The sequence below is a fragment of the Mya arenaria genome, chromosome 3, assembly GCF_026914265.1.
Source record: "Mya arenaria isolate MELC-2E11 chromosome 3, ASM2691426v1".
Taxonomy (NCBI): Eukaryota; Metazoa; Mollusca; class Bivalvia; order Myida; family Myidae; genus Mya; species Mya arenaria.
This window is the reverse complement of record NC_069124.1, coordinates 92,609,313-92,627,737: the sequence shown is the minus strand read 5'-3', so window position 1 is coordinate 92,627,737 and position 18,425 is coordinate 92,609,313. Positions and strand designations below refer to the sequence as shown.

General features: G+C 36.4%; 1 protein-coding gene across 5 annotated transcripts in view; it reads right to left on the bottom strand.

The window, feature by feature from the left end:
• The window catches only part of LOC128225595 (FERM domain-containing protein 5-like), a 72,518-nt gene that overhangs the window by 4,760 nt on the left and 49,333 nt on the right, over positions 1-18,425 (bottom strand). The window contains exons 5-17 of one of the 5 annotated variants that reach the window (XM_052935483.1): positions 14,883-14,980; positions 14,583-14,703; positions 14,303-14,390; positions 12,780-12,868; positions 11,857-11,920; positions 10,828-10,851; positions 9,487-9,575; positions 8,612-8,689; positions 8,349-8,417; positions 6,016-6,098; positions 4,977-5,000; positions 3,392-4,105; positions 219-236 (exon numbers count right to left, since the gene is read on the bottom strand). In XM_052935483.1, the coding sequence (XP_052791443.1) occupies positions 219-236; positions 3,392-4,105; positions 4,977-5,000; positions 6,016-6,098; positions 8,349-8,417; positions 8,612-8,689; positions 9,487-9,575; positions 10,828-10,851; positions 11,857-11,920; positions 12,780-12,868; positions 14,303-14,390; positions 14,583-14,703; positions 14,883-14,980 (1,559 nt within the window). The remainder of the gene's footprint in view (positions 1-218; positions 237-3,391; positions 4,106-4,976; positions 5,001-6,015; positions 6,099-8,348; positions 8,418-8,611; positions 8,690-9,486; positions 9,576-10,827; positions 10,852-11,856; positions 11,921-12,779; positions 12,869-14,302; positions 14,391-14,582; positions 14,704-14,882; positions 14,981-18,425) is intronic. The other 4 variants (XM_052935484.1, XM_052935486.1, XM_052935485.1 and 1 more) reach the window with 4 other exon arrangements.

The following is an 18,425-nucleotide window of genomic DNA, read 5'->3' as shown; positions in this document are numbered from 1 at the left end:
TAAATGTTGAAAGCAATCAAGGATGCATATATATATACAAAAGCAGATAATGCTCAACAAGGCCAGCAAACACACACACACACACACACACACACACACATAAACACTTCGAATGCAGTCCATTTGGTATACCAATTAAAAAAGCAGTTTTCAAAATATTTGTTGAAGGCATTTCTTCAGTCTAGTTATAGAAAAAGCATCTGTGATTTTTGACTTACCTCCTGGTGTGGAAATGTCTAGGTTATGGAAAAGGCAATGTTGATTATTTAAGTTACAAATGGTAAAAACTTTATATCAAGTTCTATGTCTCTGTAAAAGGTCTTATCTTTTAGCTCAGAATAATTCATCCAAAGCCGTTACCAGGCAACTGTTTTATAAACCTTAAGAATATGTAAGTTTAGTCTGTGCAAACTTCTGTGTACACTTTAAAGCTGTTCTTGATCATCTAATCAGTTAAATATACTTAGAACTAAATAAAGATCTAGCACCAAAGTAAGACCAATGCATGAGACCCATCTGTAAGAGGAGAGACTAACGAGAAATATCTGTACTGGGCAGTTGCTTCACTCCGGACAATGCTTTAATAGTCAGACAGCTAATACAAAGAATTGACAAAACAAAACCTAATATAATGTTATCTTCAAAACAAAATCCATGAATGGGAGCTACAACATTCCTAAACGGGACATTCTATGTGCAAGAGGAAAGCGTTTGAATTATCCTGGTTGATGAACCAATACACAAGTGACATGAAGCAAAATGTACATTTACTGTTGTCTGATTTTTATTAATTGTAACTGTATGTTCATATGAATATATGAAAGTAGAAAAACCCATTTCAGGTACCGGTAAGATACTGTACATGTTTGTTAATAACAAATAGTTTTTTCTGTGGTGTTTGGTAAGTTTAAATTAGGAAATCTTTATATAGATAAGCCAAGTATGAAACTCCGAGCAATGTTTTTGAAACTTGAGAAAATGTGAAATACAACAACAACAAAAAAGATAACTGGTAGAAATTTTAAGCTTGTTATCCCTTGTCATGCATTGTTATTAAAAAATAATCAAGAAATGTTCAGAATGAGGCACTGTTTAATATTTCTTTATTAAAAAATCTGCGTTAAGAGTTACAGTGAGTTTCCCCTTTGCAAATTGTTTTTGATTTAATCTAAACAAAGTTGTTCAATCAGCTATAGGCAGTCTTTCATAAGTAAGAAAATGAACAGCATATCTGTCAAGTGGTAATGGCACTGCCTTTAACAACACGCCAACAGTGAGGATGAAACCCAATTTGTAATGACATTTCTACATATGACATATTACACATCAGTAATATAACAACATCACTCCGCATGTTAGTAAACAAGTTAATTGGAAACAATAATTGCTTAAGTGGTCATTTTCTAATAATTTATTATAGCAAGTCGTACATTTATTTCTATTTTTTTATATCATAAAGATTTATTTGTATAAAGAAGTTAATAAAACGTGATATTTCTTATTGAACTGTTATCGTCTTCTGTTTATAAACAGGAATTGATGTCAGGAACATATTCAGACATGTGAACCTCTGGCTGTGCCAGAGAGGTAGATTTGTTTTTCAGAGAGGCAGATTATGGTCCAGAGTGGAAGATTTGTTTCTCAAGAGAGGTAGATTTGAGAGGTAGATTTGTTTCTCAAGAGAGGTAGATTTGTATCTCCATGCAGAGAGGTAGATTTTACTAGATGGACATTTTTAAGTAATTTTAATGTGTCCTTTTTGGGGTAGTAAAAGTGTACTTGTCCGAAGTTTCTTCTTTTTTGCATTGTCACATTGTTTTGCTCCTAAAAAGTATCTAAAACTAAGACACAAACAAAAGCAGCTAACATTTAAAACATACAAAATGGCTTAAATACATGAACTGTTAAAGATCTAAGTGCAGGGGGCAAATCTTATTTTGGAAGGACTTGGATAGGGTATGGATGTGACATTTAGCTGTGTTCTTTTTAGATTAACTTTGATTAAACATTTTTAACATGCTGACATTAAGGAACTATATGACATTTAAAATCACTGTCCTTGAAGGAAAATTCATTCATTCAAAAATAGAGTGTTAAAGAAAACAAACTTGAAAACTGTTTCTGATAAAAGAGCGCCTGAGCTGAATATTCAAATTTTAAAAAGAAAATAATGATAGTTAACATTACAAAGAGCAATATAAATAGTTAAGTGGTAACAATTAATTAAACTGTTATCATAAAAATTTCCCAAAAACATACAATCATTTGCCAAAAAATGTTCTACACAGCCATCAAAGGTGAGCATGTGCTAGTCTCGTGATACCACATGGCAAAGTGATATCACGAGTTGCGAATAAGCGACTTCTGTTTTATCGCTTTAGGCCTTCGAACTCTGTGATACAACAAGTTCACAATATATACACACTATTAGACGAAAGGGCCAATATTTCTTTGACACCATACAATCACCCATTTATTATCAACCTTTTATGATGTTATGAAAACAATGGACTTATAATGGGTGTTAATCTCTGCCATCCAGCAATGTGTGCAAGACAACTGCAGTTACAATATGAGAATTGTAAGACATTACTGGACGTAAAATGCATTGTTTTAGATTTTGTCGGGAAAGAGGTATAGCATAAGGTGGATCTCAAAAGTGGTAGATTTTACCTACTGGTGGAGTTCACATGTCTGCATATTACAAAACTATAAGGCATCAGACCTGTTGTGACATCATCATTTAAAAGAAAGCAAGTTTTGCTAAAAGTTTAATGTTGTGTTTTTAACTTGATATCATCTCAGTATTCACTCAACCTACATGTGGAATTCTAAACGATCAGATATATATATTTTTTGAAATTCTTCCGAGTACTACATTTCTGCAATGCATGTAGCATGGTTGCGTGGGAAATGGCGTTCGCCTTGTCAGTTTGTGGTATTTGGTTCATCATCAGTGCAGTGAAACAGGTAGGTCTTTTTGCTATTTTTTTTACTGGAATTAAGCATTTGCTAATAAGAATCTGCCACTCATCATCATATGATATACAGATTTATTCAACTCGTCCAGAAAATATGCTACTAAGCTAGCCAAAGGCTTGTTAAATAACAAATTTCTTGAACACGTTTAATAAATTTGTGCATTATATGACAACTTGTGACAGATACTCTATATAATTATATCAGCTAACAAAATGACCCAATTCAAAATATGAAAATAAATAAAAAATAAGTTGACCATTTAACAAAATGTAACACCTGACCATAAGACAGAAAAGTTACACGTCTACAAAGGCAGCGACTGGAATAGAATGATTAAATGATCTGTAACCAATGAACAGCAGCATAAATGAATACATGATGGTAATGATGGGTAGGGTGATATGGCTACCTTTGTATGCCAGTTTAGAGACGTCATCAACAGGCCGAGTCACAACTTTAGATTCCAGTTTAGCCGCCTTTGTGTGAGCAGGAATGACCACTGTTTCCGGACCAATCACTGTCTGTCTCTGTTCAACCTCGACATATTTTCTCACTTCCCGAGTAGTGTAATGACCCATCTCCCTAACATGTGGTTTCACATCTTTGTGGGCTACTTGAGTTACAGGTTGTTCCTGATTACCTGGTTCAGAGGCCTTGGGGACTTCATGTGTTTTGAACTCCGTTTCTTGATTTTTTACTTTAAAAGGGTCGAAAGCAGGCCTCTCTCCAGGCTTTACAGCATTTTGCTCTGGCGTCCTACCAGGCTTGGACTCGGGCATAGACACAGACACAGGCATAAATACTTCATCAATGCTGGTTTCTTTTGACACGGGCCTTGTGTCAGTCTTTTCCTGTCTGTACACCTCAACAGGCACAGACTGCTGCATGATCTCAACCTCGGCGAGAGGAGCCCGAACGGGAGCAATTGGCTCCTCTCTCTTAGTCTCAGACTCAGTATGGGAACCAGACATTTTCCTCTCGTTAAGTTGATCCCTTGACCTCCTACGACCTTCAGAATCCCGCCTTACGTTTTCCCGTGAACCCCGAGAGTTTCTACGCTTTTCGAAATTATCTGGTTGAACAGAGACAGACGGTGCACTGGTCATGTGCGGTAGAGTGTTCGCTGTAAAATATTAATGTTAGTAAATTTACACATGCCGAACAGTATCAGTTAACAGCAAACATTGGAACAAGGGTTTAACTTCATACAGGGGTATTTACATTGCTGTTAAGGTAACTATGTCCAATATAATACTCTAAATAAAAAGACATTACATTCAATTGCCTTTAAATATATATTTGATACGAAACAGATATTGTACTTGACGAACACTGACATGAGAATCAAGAAGGTTACTCTTGTGTATGGGATGATGTGAGTTCATTGAATTGTTTAGTTAAGCCATGCAAGCCTCATGAAAGATGCACAGACATGCTCTAAATCAGTGTTTAAATCTGCAAGCCATTTGTACTACAATGTAATAAATCTGCGCCGAGCAAAAAAAAAGGCCTCATCAGATTATTTTCACATAATGATTTAAGCAGAAGATATGACGTGATTCTTCCATGTGACTAAACATGAATTGCAGCACAAATACTTATTAGGTATATTCAATTCCTTTTATGTAAAGAATATTTAATATAGCATGACAAAAACAAACATTTTAATTTGTTAACTATATATAAGTCATCTATATTAGATTGTCAAGGTTTGTACTGGAAACTGTAGTATTATTGTTGGTTTTGTCAACAATATACTGTATAATAATTTATGTAAAACATAATTAAACATAACTTTGCAAGTACAAATGACTTGCATTGATGTGAAGTTCATGAATATCCGACATAATCCCTGAAAAATGAACGCCCCACATACGTTAAAGATAATGAATTTAAATGAGATTGTTATAATGAATGTCTGTCAGCCTCTCAGCCAATGAAAATGCCTAAAGTATGAAAGGTGGGTTAGGATAACTGGTTAATTCCTAGCTTACCTCGGAAACCACCGGTGTTTTTGTCTACAAAATATAATTCAGTAACATGAACATACTGTCAGAGTTTAACACAATAATACTGTTAAATTAATGCAGCCAGAGTATCATGAACAGAATAAAACTAGAATAATTTTAAAACTATATAAACTATCCTAATTTTCACGGAAGTTGAGAGTTACAAATAGAGTTACTGTACTGAAATAATTCATGGTGAAAACGATACTCATGTTTTTCAGAACATGTGTCTAACCCATTTTCTTTTTGTATATATTAAAACTGTCCACAGACAAACGCAGTAGAACATGTTTAAATCAATCAAAATGATTTATTTAGATTTATGTCTTAATGTCTAAATGAAGCATATTACAATTATCCATGGCAACTAAATTTCTTCTTATCATTGCAATCAGATTTGAATATAATCAAACCAGTAACTGTGTTTGAATCTCGCGACTTCTGTTCCAATATATGATAACAAGACTTATTAGGATGGAACGACACTTTTATTATACAAAACACTTAACTCCTCACATCAACAACCTATAAACCAAATAGCAACATATCCCGACATAAAGAATGCTTAAAACTATCTCGGGAATCCCGTTTTGCTAATGGTAGTTACAAAATTAAAAAATTATGTTGCCAAATTTAATTCTTTTGGAAAGTTAGGTGTTTTAATTGTTGCACGTTGATGCGGTGTGGATGTGGGGAAGGAGTGTCACTGACTAGCTACACAAGAATGATCGATGAAGTGGGAGGACAGACATCGCACACTCGGCACTAAGGCCGGAAATGTATACATCATTTATATGGTTTAACATCTATTTACTCCGACCACAGTCAACAAAATGCCATAAAATGAAACAACTGAATCACAAATAACAGAAACATTATACACTTGTAGTTTACAACAAGCAAGGCACGCTGAGGTGACTATGAGAGGTCATTTATACATTGTCACTAATGATACATAAAACCTAAACATTTCAATTATAGGAGCGATCTGGTAGCTCCCAGTCCTGTGTTTGCTGTTACCTACCCTCTGTGATGGAGAGGTTTGCAGAGTTGCGCATGTGGATCTTTGCGTCAGACTTCCGAGAAAAATTGGGCAGTGAACACGTCCTAGAATCACAGAAACCATTATGTCAATAAATGTTATATCAATTCCAAGTCAAGCAATACATTTACACAGTAACAAGTCATAATTGGTGCTTGATGATTATATACATATTGTAAAAGATATTAGTTGAAACTGTGAATACTCACTGAACGCATCTATTGCAGTAAAATAGTTCAAATCAACTGTAACATTCTCATCTCAGACACAATGATTAGGTAATGAAAATTGCTCACAAATAAGTATAACATGAATTACTCTAGTAGATCACCACCTTACATATGATCATCAACACTTCATAGCTTAGATTTCTCATACTTACAATAAATTTTGTTTCTCAAAAGAAAAATGAGTAATGAAAATTAGGTGTAAAACAAACAAGTTATGAGCATCTTTCACTAGTTGCTGCAAGTAAATCCTGTATGTAATTTAAAATTTTCAATTTCATGAATTTATAAAGCAGAGTTCAAAGAAAATCATTACCAAGTAATTGTCTGTATCAGTATCTAAGACAGACAAAAAGTTCATGCAGATTCATGCAACTTTTCATCACAATGGCTTTAATGCCTTCAAACAAATCTACTTGAAACAAACGTCTGTGACAAGATCAAGGGAAGATTGCCTGCTATTCTACAGTGCCAAGGTCATACATAAAGGATAATGAAAGTAATGTAAATGAAAACTGCTGTTGGCAACATATTCAATGATAAATCAGACCAAATCAGCCTCATCTTGTAGGAAAAAAACGCTGACAAAAAGCAAAGCAGAAATGTGATCGCAGAAAGCTGGGGCCGTATTCATGAAACAACTTAACAATTTGAAATTGCCTTTTTCCACATTTGAATTTAAAGGAAAAAAATATATTTGTATACAAAAAGTATGAAAAAGGCAAGAAAATGGTCTCAGTTACAAAAATATGTAAATAAACTTCATGACAAAAAAACCTTTTTCTTTGCTTTTTTGGATAATTTCACTAAGATGAAAATTCTCACAATGATATTTTTGTGAATACAGCCCAAGATTGTATTGAGATACGGCAGTGTGGCGTAGAACACAGACAGAGGCAGAATGGTGACAGGTTTGCTACATGATCTGCTAGCTCAATTTATTAACACTAACCATAAAACATCTTTATACCTTAAACAGTTTATTGCTATGCAATGTTTCTTTTCATATTACATTTATGGTGTGCTATTGGTTAAGACTTTGCTTTTTGTCAATTATGTGTTTGTGTCAATGGAATGTCAAAATACTACATCAAATGAAAACCTCACGTTTGGTTTATCTTTATTCCATGTAATTGTTTTATGAAGCTATCAATGCTACACCTGAAACAGTTATTCACTTGAGAAATTTTAAGAATAACTAGCATAACCCCTTAATGTGGCTCAAGGTTCATAAACTTAACAGTAAAACCTAACTTAACTAATATAAGGCACTTTGAACAGCAAACTATTGTAAATAAGCAAATTTTTATTTTTTCTCAATAAATCTCATTTTAATGAGTATAAGCTTGGAGCATACAACTGTGTACATAAGGCAGACATTCAAATTGTAATCTTAAGTTTGCAAAGCTTAAAACACAACTTCAGCATATATAATTCTGATTGATATAGGTTATTGTAAATCTAAACTAAGAGTAAGAAAACTTGGAACATTTTCATAGTCTTGCAGTGAGAATAACTTACAAATGAAATTCACAAAATGTGTGTGAAGAAGGATGCGCAATGATTACATTAAACATATAGGTATTTGAGATTAATGCTTGCAATATTAATATGTGTTTAGGTTTAACCATAATTTTATGTATTCTTATATAATTCCTTTTATCTTTCAGTCTCTGGTTCCTCAGGTGTTCACATTGGTTGCTTTTGCAAAAAAGCCTTTGAGAAAACAGGAAATGAATTCAGCAGTGAGTGGCTGAGTGAACATGTGAAAACCGGACATCCTTTTGGCCTGTGGACTTTGTGGACAGATTAGTTAGCCTTGTGCACAGTGGGCATTGTGAACAGATGGTGTTGTGAACAGTTAAGTGGCCCTTATGAAGAGAAGTCCCTTATGCCTTGTGAATAGTGGGCCTTGTGAACAGTTTTGTGGGCCTTATGAACAAAGGTCCCTGTGGAAGTGGGCATTGTGAACAGTTGGAGTAGTGAACAGTTTAGGGGGCCTTGTGACTAGTGGGTGTTGTGAACAGTTTAGTGGGCTTTTTGAACAAAGGGCCTAGTGAACAGTTGGTCCACAAGGTGACTGCTTACCTCTGGAAATCAGGCTCCTTCCTCTTGATATCCTCGCTTGCCATGTATGCCTCATTCTGGCATCGTCCACTTGAAACAAAACATTGATTGAAATGAACTTATGACTTCTTCTTTTATGAAAGAGTATTGAAGTCGAGATATTCATTATTATTTAGTCAAGATATAAACATTATTATTTAAATACCACAGAAAAAATATGTACAAATTACTCAGTAAAATGAAAATGTGGGGTGCATAATGTGTTGCACGAAAGATCAGCATACCTGAACCTGAACTTTGAGCCCCGGGAAAACAGACTGCCGCCCGACCGAATTTTCGGTGTGTGGAACGAGTTCTGCAACCTGCAATACACATGCAATAGTGAAACATTGGATATGATTATGGTAGACAGATTATATGATAAGGCAGGGAAACCATCTGTATCAATTTTTTTTTTAAATTGATCAGTATTTATATCCATGGTTTTAGTTTAACTTCTACTATAAATACTGTCAACACCTGTTGGTTTGAACTCACTTGGCTAGATTTTCATGTCGTCTCAATTTTTGTACAAAGCATGGCTCAATTCTGCCATTCTCAAAAAATCCTGGCTCAAGGTCATTTTCGTGGTCGCAGGTACAATTTTACATCTTGTTTTGTTTGCTTGGCTTGATCAAACCAGATACATTTAGCTGTGCTTGATTGGTGTGGTATGATCAAAGGTAATCAAGCTTAACAGTTTGTGTGTACATGTCACCACTTTAATTGCAAGCTGTCTTTAATTGGCATGAGTACAAAATGAATTAATTGAGTCACTATAAACCTCTCTGTGTTCGAGAAGGTAGCCGATATTGAGACATACTATGTTCATACTGTAGTATGGAGACTACTCACTACCGGTAATCCATTCTGCTCAACAACAACAACAGTATTCAAGTGTTGATTCAAGTTTCAGACATGTTAACATTACCGCGGATATGATAAGTTCTGTAGACCTCCTACAGGACATTCATAGAATTATGCTGTATTCTTTTACTAATGTCAAAATGCCTAGAAAATGCCTGCTGGTAAAGTGTTTGACATAATGACGCAAATCTACATCTCTGACACTGTTTAAATGTATAATATCCAGCCAAATATATTAGGGATAGGCACATACGTGAAGAAGAACTGCTGCTCAACGGCACACCGCCACAAGTACTTGCACGCTGCCACAGACAAACACTTGTACCCGATTGGCTGATGTTTCTATAACATAAAATACAGCTCCATTTAGACTAAAATTCTTTTATCAAAAAAATACTTTCTGTCAAATCAAACCTTGATTAAAACTGGTTTACAGTGCGACCCCACTAATATATATATATATATATATATATATACATCTTATTTTCCACTGAAAAAAATTAACAAAGTTACTGTGCTGTCACCAATAGAGTGCTGTTAGAATATACACATTAAAGTAAAAGGTCATGCAGGCCTTTTCAATAATGATCTTAGCAGATTATAGTCGGAAATTCAAATTATCTTAATGTCATAGTTGTATTATTTTCCTAAATATTCCAATGAACTGATCTTTATTATTATATAAAAATGAACACAAAGTATAAAGAAAATCCATGTGTTACCATTTGTGATGATAATAAAGATTTGAGATAACTGAATTACGACTAAACTCCTATATGGAAACAGGCCTGCTCCGAAGACAATATTATAATTTTTCAATTAATACTTTTAAAACTAACTTGTAAGTTGCCTTAAATGAAGAATTAACAAAAGTACTTTCTTCAAAAAGGTATCATTACAGGTTGTTCAGGAAAATACCAAAATGTCTGTACAGGGGAATTTTATATTAATATAAGCACCCAGTGGACCGAGTGATAAATATTGACCAGTTCTCCAAACCTAGTTGTCCATGACAACCAAAGAACCCCATGCTATAGGAACATAATAAAGTACACCAGTAAGCTGTTCAATTAATAAAGCTAATGCATGCAAAACAACTTATTCTTTAGGGTTTATTCTCTTGAACTAACTCAAGTCCATCACAATTAACTAAAGGCTCACTAAATTACAAATCAAAACAAGTTTCATTCAAATTAATATACTATGAATTAATGACGAAAAATAAAACACCTGAGATTCATAGCACCTAATTATGGGTTAACAAAATTTATTTAATAAAGAACAATCTATGAATTAACTGACACTTTTCAATGCTATCAGAAGTATAGCAATAAAACATTTTGAAGATTTAATGAATTTATGTGCAAGGTATAATACCAAACAAAATCACAACATTTTCCTTCAAAAGAATATTAATTGAGGAAAAGTGCAAAACTTTACAGACATAATGTCAGGCAATTAAGCGTAGGTACTGCTACGATATATATGGTGTGTGGCTTTGTTAGAGGAGTATTGTCCGAGTTAGTTCCTTCAATACGTATATGTTCCCATAAACAAGGGAGGTAATAAACCATGTAGGATTTCCTGTCCTCACCTTCTTGTGGCTTGTATCTGCATCCTGACAAGATTGTAAGCATGAAAAAATGATACATGGAAGTGTATTAGAGAGAATAGGAAATTTCTCATTATAAGATTTGAACCTACTGACTAAAAGTTTGTTAAACAGTTCTTTGTGCTGTCACTATAAAACTTATGCAGCTATCAAAGATTGTTTTTCTTTTAAAACTACTTATTGGTCAACCAGTCTGTAAAAATCAGCAAATATTAATTATTTCATGTTTCAATAATGTGGTTCATCCATGTATGAAAACATTCGGTCAGTGAATTCATGATTATTTCATCCATGCACTGATCAAATTTCATACATGGATGAACCACAATTCTTAAACACTCACTGTTTATATTAACACTCGTTATTTGCAAAAAAAATCTGGGATAATCCAACAAAAACACTGAAAAATAATGCTTCGAAAATATCAAAACATCAGAAAAATTGGCTGTTAGAAGAGAGGCGGCTTAGCATAAATGACATCACTTCATTCAGCGATGTCAGTCATTTGACCAATCACAAGCTTAGAATTTGTAGTATCAGAGTTATTTCAAGATGTTGTCTTCATTTGAATATAAATGCAATCGAAAGAATATACATTTTGAAAATGTTCATCTAAGAAATTGCAACAGGAATGCAAACAAGAACAGAAACAACATTGACATTACAGGCTGAATGTAAAATGTTCCCTGTTCAATGGTTTGGCTAATTTACATTCCTTCTCACAGAGCAATACAATACTGAGTACACAATAGTTAGCTTTTTGTCAGTCAGAATATCATGCAATTTACATAAAGGCTAGAAAGTACAGAAACTAATAGAATTCTTTCTGACTGCAGTGTCATCAAACAAGTAAAATGGTTGCTTACTGTAATTTCGATTGATCTTGCTGTCAATTGACTGTAACATGATTGTATTACTGTGCAATGAAGCTACCACATGGTTACAATGCACAATAGTCCTTGTAATAAAAACAAGAGAATGGAGAGATAAGATAATGAAGGAAGACCCCACCTCATTCACGTTCACATGTGCGATGAATGTTTTCCCTTCAAAGGCCAGCTTCTTGATCTGAGACCTGTAAGCACAAACACATACTGTGTCATCATTACGGCACAAGAACTCATTTGTTCATCTTTAAGAGCAAAAAAGTTTCTTAGAATTCACATTTATTGAATGTATGTCTCCTGCTATTGCAATTATTACAGATCTGGGGGCCATTTTAATAAAGATCGTAAAGCTTAAGATTGTAAAATTTCAGGTCAGGCATAAACTTTCTTATAGCGTTAACTGTGTTTCAGAAAATATCTAAGAACATTAATCATATAGACTCTGGGATGTGAGCACTTTTAAGCAGGGTAACGTTTATGACAACATATATCTTAATGAAACAAGCCCCTGGGTTTTAATTAATCTGCAAAATTCTTGTAGTCAGAGCAGCATTATGAAGCTAGTGTCTGTGGAAGATAAATTAATGGGGATCAGAAAAATTAGAAAATTCCCAAACTGCGAACTTCATCAAATTTTCATATAATTCATGATTTTAATATCAGATGCCAATTCAAGTTCAGGATATATATCTGGTCTACTGAGTGTCATAACATTTTTGGAAATTTTATCCACTAAATAATTTCTTAACACTTAATGTAAAACACAAAGCACTCTTATACACTAATTCATTAAAATACTCAATGAGATTGTAATTAAGGAATATTAAAGCACAGAGATATCGAAGCTTTATGCTTTTAATAAACTAACAAATGAGAAAAACACCCATTTTTACCATGAACAATCATTACACTTTAGGTAAGCAAGTCAAATGGTTTTGATAAGTGAAAAACAGTGAGAAAAAAAAGAAAGTAAAACGTGATAATGACATGAAAGGCCAATAATTATCTGCCTCTTAGAAGTGTACATGGGATAAGAAGAGTATTTACCACTTGTATATCTGTGTGCGTCGGCTGCCGTGGAAGGTCATGATTCCTTGGTGAGTCACGCCCAGGTACATCTGGTTGTTCTTCTGATCCTGGGAAATGAAGGACACAGTATAAAACATGTATTTTCAGATTACATCCCACCTTAGTGTCTTCATAAACAAAAACACTCATGGCATTCTGAAAAAATATTCCAAGTACATTTTCGAAACAAACAACAACCCTATCTTCATCTTGCTTGGCTAAGTCACAGCATGACCTCAGCCTTTGTTAATTCAAGATATTATGTGTTGCCTTGTTAGGTCATAATATATCTTTGCTTTGTATGGTCACAATGTTATCTTGGCTTTGTATGGTCACAATGTTATCTTGGCTTTGTATGGTCACAATGTTTTCATGGCATTGTATGGTCACAATGTTATCTTGGCATTGTAAGGTCACAATGTTATCATGGCATTGTATGGTCACAATGTTATCTTGACTTTGTAAGGTCACAATGTTATCTTGGCATTGTATGGTCACAATGTTATCTTGGCTTTGTAAGGTCACAATGTTATCTTGGCTTTGTAAGGTCACAATGTTATCTTGGCATTGTAAGGTCACAATGTAATCTTGGCTTTGTATGGTCACAATGTTATCTTGGCATTGTAAGGTCACAATGTTATCTTGGCTTTGTATGGTCACAATGTTATCTTGGCTTTGTAAGGTCACAATGTTATCTTGGCTTTGTAAGGTCACAATGTTATCTTGGCATTGTAAGGTCACAATGTTATCTTGGCTTTGTAAGGTCACAATGTTATCATGGCATTGTAAGGTCACAATGTTATCTTGGCATTGTATGGTCACAATGTTATCATGGCATTGTAAGGTCACAATGTTATCTTGGCATTGTATGGTCACAATGTTATCATGGCTTTGTATGGTCACAATGTTATCATGGCATTGTATGGTCACAATGTTATCTTGGCTTTGTATGGTCACAATGTTGTATCATGGCATTGTATGGTCACAATGTTATCTTGGCTTTGTATGGTCACAATGTTATCTTGGCTTGGTATGGTCACAATGTTATCTTGGCTTTGTATGGTCACAATGTTATCATGGCATTGTATGGTCACAATGTTATCTTGGCTTTGTATGGTCACAATGTTATCTTGGCATTGTATGGTCACAATGTTATCTTGGCTTTGTATGGTCACAATGTTATCTTGGCTTTGTATGGTCACAATGTTATCTTGGCTTTGTATGGTCACAATGTTATCTTGGCTTTGTAAGGTCACAATGTTATCTTGGCATTGTATGGTCACAATGTTATCTTGGCATTGTATGGTCACAATGTTGAAATGACCTTGTTTTGTCGCAAAAATATCTTGGCCTTGTTAGATCACAAATTTGACTAGGCAATTTTTGGATACACTGTTACCTTGGGCCTGAATTTAGCTTGTTATTGTCATGTCATAATGTTAACTAACCTTGCCATTATTATGAAAGAATGTTTCCTTGGCCTTAAAAAGTTACAATATTACCTTAACTTTGTGCGGGTCCACTCCGTAGGTATCCAGAGAGGCAGCCTTCTTCAAAAAATTGGCCTCCGCCTCGGCAGGCACCTGTCCCCTGTGACATAAGAACAAAACACTGTTATAAAATTGTTCATGTAAGACAACAATAAAACACATCCAATATAAGCAAGTCTGCTGCTTCTCAATAGGGTAAGACAATGATTGTTAACTTATAATAGCAGAAGCTCTGCAGACAAGAGCTAGAGGTGATCTATAATGGGCACAAGCTGGTGGGTGAGTAACATACGCGATTGTCTTGTGGAGCTCATGTATCTGCTCCTCCTGCTGGACGTTCTGGTTCGGCAGCATCTTAAACTCCGACACATAACCAGCCTGGTGATCCTCCGGGTCGTAGTCACCAACCTCCGCTAAAATATGTAACACAAAGACCTTATCTTCCCTAAAAAACATGACCAAACAAAACATTCACCTTAACATATAAAACAGATTGGTTTATATTGTTGATTAATTGCTACTCAAGACATAACTGTGTGGGCCATGCTTATATGTGTTTGTAATAACTATACAATGATATCAGCATCCCTACACTGTATGATGTATGCTGCGAGGAGGTTAGCATCCTGTGGGGAACAAAGGAGGCGGCCATGGTGCAAGTCTCGCCTCAGCTGCAGGAACAAATAGTACCTGAAACACAAAAAATGTCCTTTATACTTCTTGTCAAGGTCTTAGCCGAATAAATGCTTGCTAAAGTAATATTAAACAATTTCAAAATCGTTCCAGTGGTTTCAAAATTATGGAGCATACACAAAAAATGGCTATTGACAATTATTTTGAAGTGAACAGGCAGGCACAGTCTACAAAAACGCCAGATCTGGTGCATATTTATTTTAAAATCCTTCCAGTGGATAATCAATTTAAGAGCAACATGAAATAGGAATGGACTGAGTATGGGCACCATTGAGGTAAAGATTTCAGGTTGAAGAGTATACTTTCAAAGACATGATTTCCTTATTAATGTCAGTGAATCCTCTAACATAACAAGAAAAATCAAAGAGATTCATGTTTGAAATGAATAATTAATCTTGATACGATCAGCACCTTGATAGCGTGTGTTTTACAGCTGCATGTATCCCCTACTCGTCATCATTATTGTAGAAAAAGGCATAAAACAAGATCAAATAGGTCATATAATTATGCCTTATAAGACGTATGAGATCTAAGAAAAGCCCAGTGTGTTTTGATAGCATTCTATCTGACATTTGATGGCAGATGCTTTATATGCCTTATCATATTGACAATTGCCATGGTCAATATCTGAATGTAAAAATATGATCATGTCAACATACTGTAAACATGCAAATAGCAAACTGAAAGCACATAAGGTACAACCTTTACAGCATTTATAGGTACTCATACAACAATAGAAATGAGCCAAAGGGATCCTGTTGTTCAATAAAAAGTTTTTCCAAAATATGTTGAAATATCTACCTCATCTCATTATCATAAAACCGAGCCTAATTCAAGGGAAGATCAGAAATCAGACAGCCCAAATTCGGATGTCAGAAATACATTCATTGCTGACAATGAATGGAGAAAATCCCAGCAGTCAAGATCAGTGGGTGTATATCATGTCACAGACTGATGAATTTGTCTTTCTGTATTAATTGCCATGGCATAGAAATGATCACTTAGGTCTGGAGGCTGAGATATATAACTTTATTTATGACATTCAACAATTTATTCAATGTATGGAAATATACAAGCATATACTTGTTCTACGTTAGTCTGTCCAGCAATATCAGTTCAAGCTTAAAATAAATGTTCAAATTTGTCCTGAAGATCATTGAATTATAAATACATTAGTTGTACAAGAGCAAGACAATGCTATATACACATGGCAACCATGTCCCCCTTACATATCCACTCTATATTGGTCACCCATGTCCCCCTTATATATCCACTCTATATTGGTCACCCATGTTCTCCCTTACATATCCACTCTATATGGGTCACCCATGTCCCCCTTACATATCCACTCTATATTGGTCACCCATGTTCTCCCTTACATTACCTATCCATGGACCCCCATACATTACCTCGGTTTACAGGTCAACCATTTCCCCCCTAACATTTCCTCTCTATACAGGTCACTCATGTTCCCCCTTACATGGCCCCTCTATACTTGTCACCCATGTTCCCCATAACATGGCCCCTGTATACTGATCACCCATGTTCCCCCTTACATTGCCCCTCAATACTGGTCACCCATGTTCCTCTTACATTGCCCCTCTATACTGGTCACCCATATTCCCCCTTACATGGCCCTCTATACTGGTCACCCATGTTCCCCCTTACATTGCCCCTCAATACTGGTCACCTATATTCCCCCTTATATGGTCCCTCTGTACTGGCCACCCATGTTCCCCCTTACATTGTCCCTCTATACTGGTCACCCATTCCCCTCTTACATTGTCCCTCTATATTGGTCACCCATGTTCCCCCTTACATTGCCCCTCTGTACTGGTCACCCATGTCCCCCCTTACATTGTCCCTCTATACTGGTCACCCATGTTCCCCCTTACATGGCCCCTCTATACTGATCACCTATGTTCCCCCTTACATTGCCCCTCAATACTGATCACCTATGTTCCTCTTACACTGCCCCTCTATACTGGTCACCCATGTTCCTCTTTCATTGCCACTCTATACTGGTCACCCATATTCCTCCTTACATGGCCCATCTATAATGGTCACCCATGTTCCCCCTTACATTGCCCCTCAATACTGGTCACCCATATTCCCCCTAACATGGTCCCACTGTACTGGTCACCCATGTTCCCCCTTACATTGCCCCTCTATACTGGTCACCCACGTTCCCTCTTACATTGTCCCTCTATACTGGTCACCCATGTTCCCCCTTACATTGTCCCTCTATATTGGTCACCCATGTTCCCCCTTACACTGCCCCTCTATACTGGTCACCCATGTTCCCTCCCCCTTACATTGTCCCTCTATACTGGTCACCCATGTTCCCCCTTACATTGCCCCTCAATACTGGTCACCCATATTCCCCCTTACATGGTCCCTCTATACTGGTCACCCATATTCCCCCTTACATTACCCCTCTATACTGGTCAACCCAGTTCTCCCTTACTTTGCCCCTCTATACTTGTCACCCATGTTCCTCTTACATTGCCCCTCTATACTGGTCACCCATGTTCCCCCTTACATTGTCCGTCTATACTGGTCACCCATGTTCCTCTTACATTGTCCCTCTATACTGGTCACCCATGTTCCCCCTTACATTGCCCCTCTATACTGGTCACCCATGTTCCCCCTTACATTGCCCCTCTATACTGATCACCCATGTTCCCCCTTACATGGCCCCTCTATACTGGTTACTCATGTTCCCCCTTACATTGCCCCTCTATACTGGTCACCCATGTTCCCCCTTACATTGTCCCTCTATACTGGTCACCCATGTTCCCCCTTACATTGCCCCTCTATACTGGTCACCCATGTTCCCCCTTACATTGCCCCTCTATACTGGTCACCCATGTTCCCCCTTACATTGTCCCTCTATACTGGTCACCCATGTTCCCCCTTACATGGCCCCTCTATATTGGTCACCCATGTTCCCTCTTACATTGTCCCTCTATACAGGTCACCAATGTTCCCCCCTACATTGTCCCTCTATACTGGTCACCCATGTTCCTCCTTACATTGTCCCTCTATACTGGTCACCCATATTCCCCCTTACATTGCCCCCTCTATACAGGGTATTGCATAGCCCCCTATATACAGGGTATCCATGTTCCCCTTTACATTGCCCCCTCTATACAAGTCACCCATTTTCCCCTTTAATTGTCCCTCTATACTGGTCACCCATGTTCCCCTTACATTGCCCTCTATACAGGTCACCCATGTTCCCCTTACAATGCCCCTCTATACTGGTCACCCAGGTTCCCCTTACATTGCCCTCTATACAGGTCACCCATGTTCCCCTTACAATGCCCCTCTGTACTGGTCACCAAAGTTCCCCTTATATTGCCCCTCTATACTGGTCACCCAGGTTCCCCTTACATTGCTCCTCTATCCAGGTCATCCCTGTTACCCCTTACATTGCCCC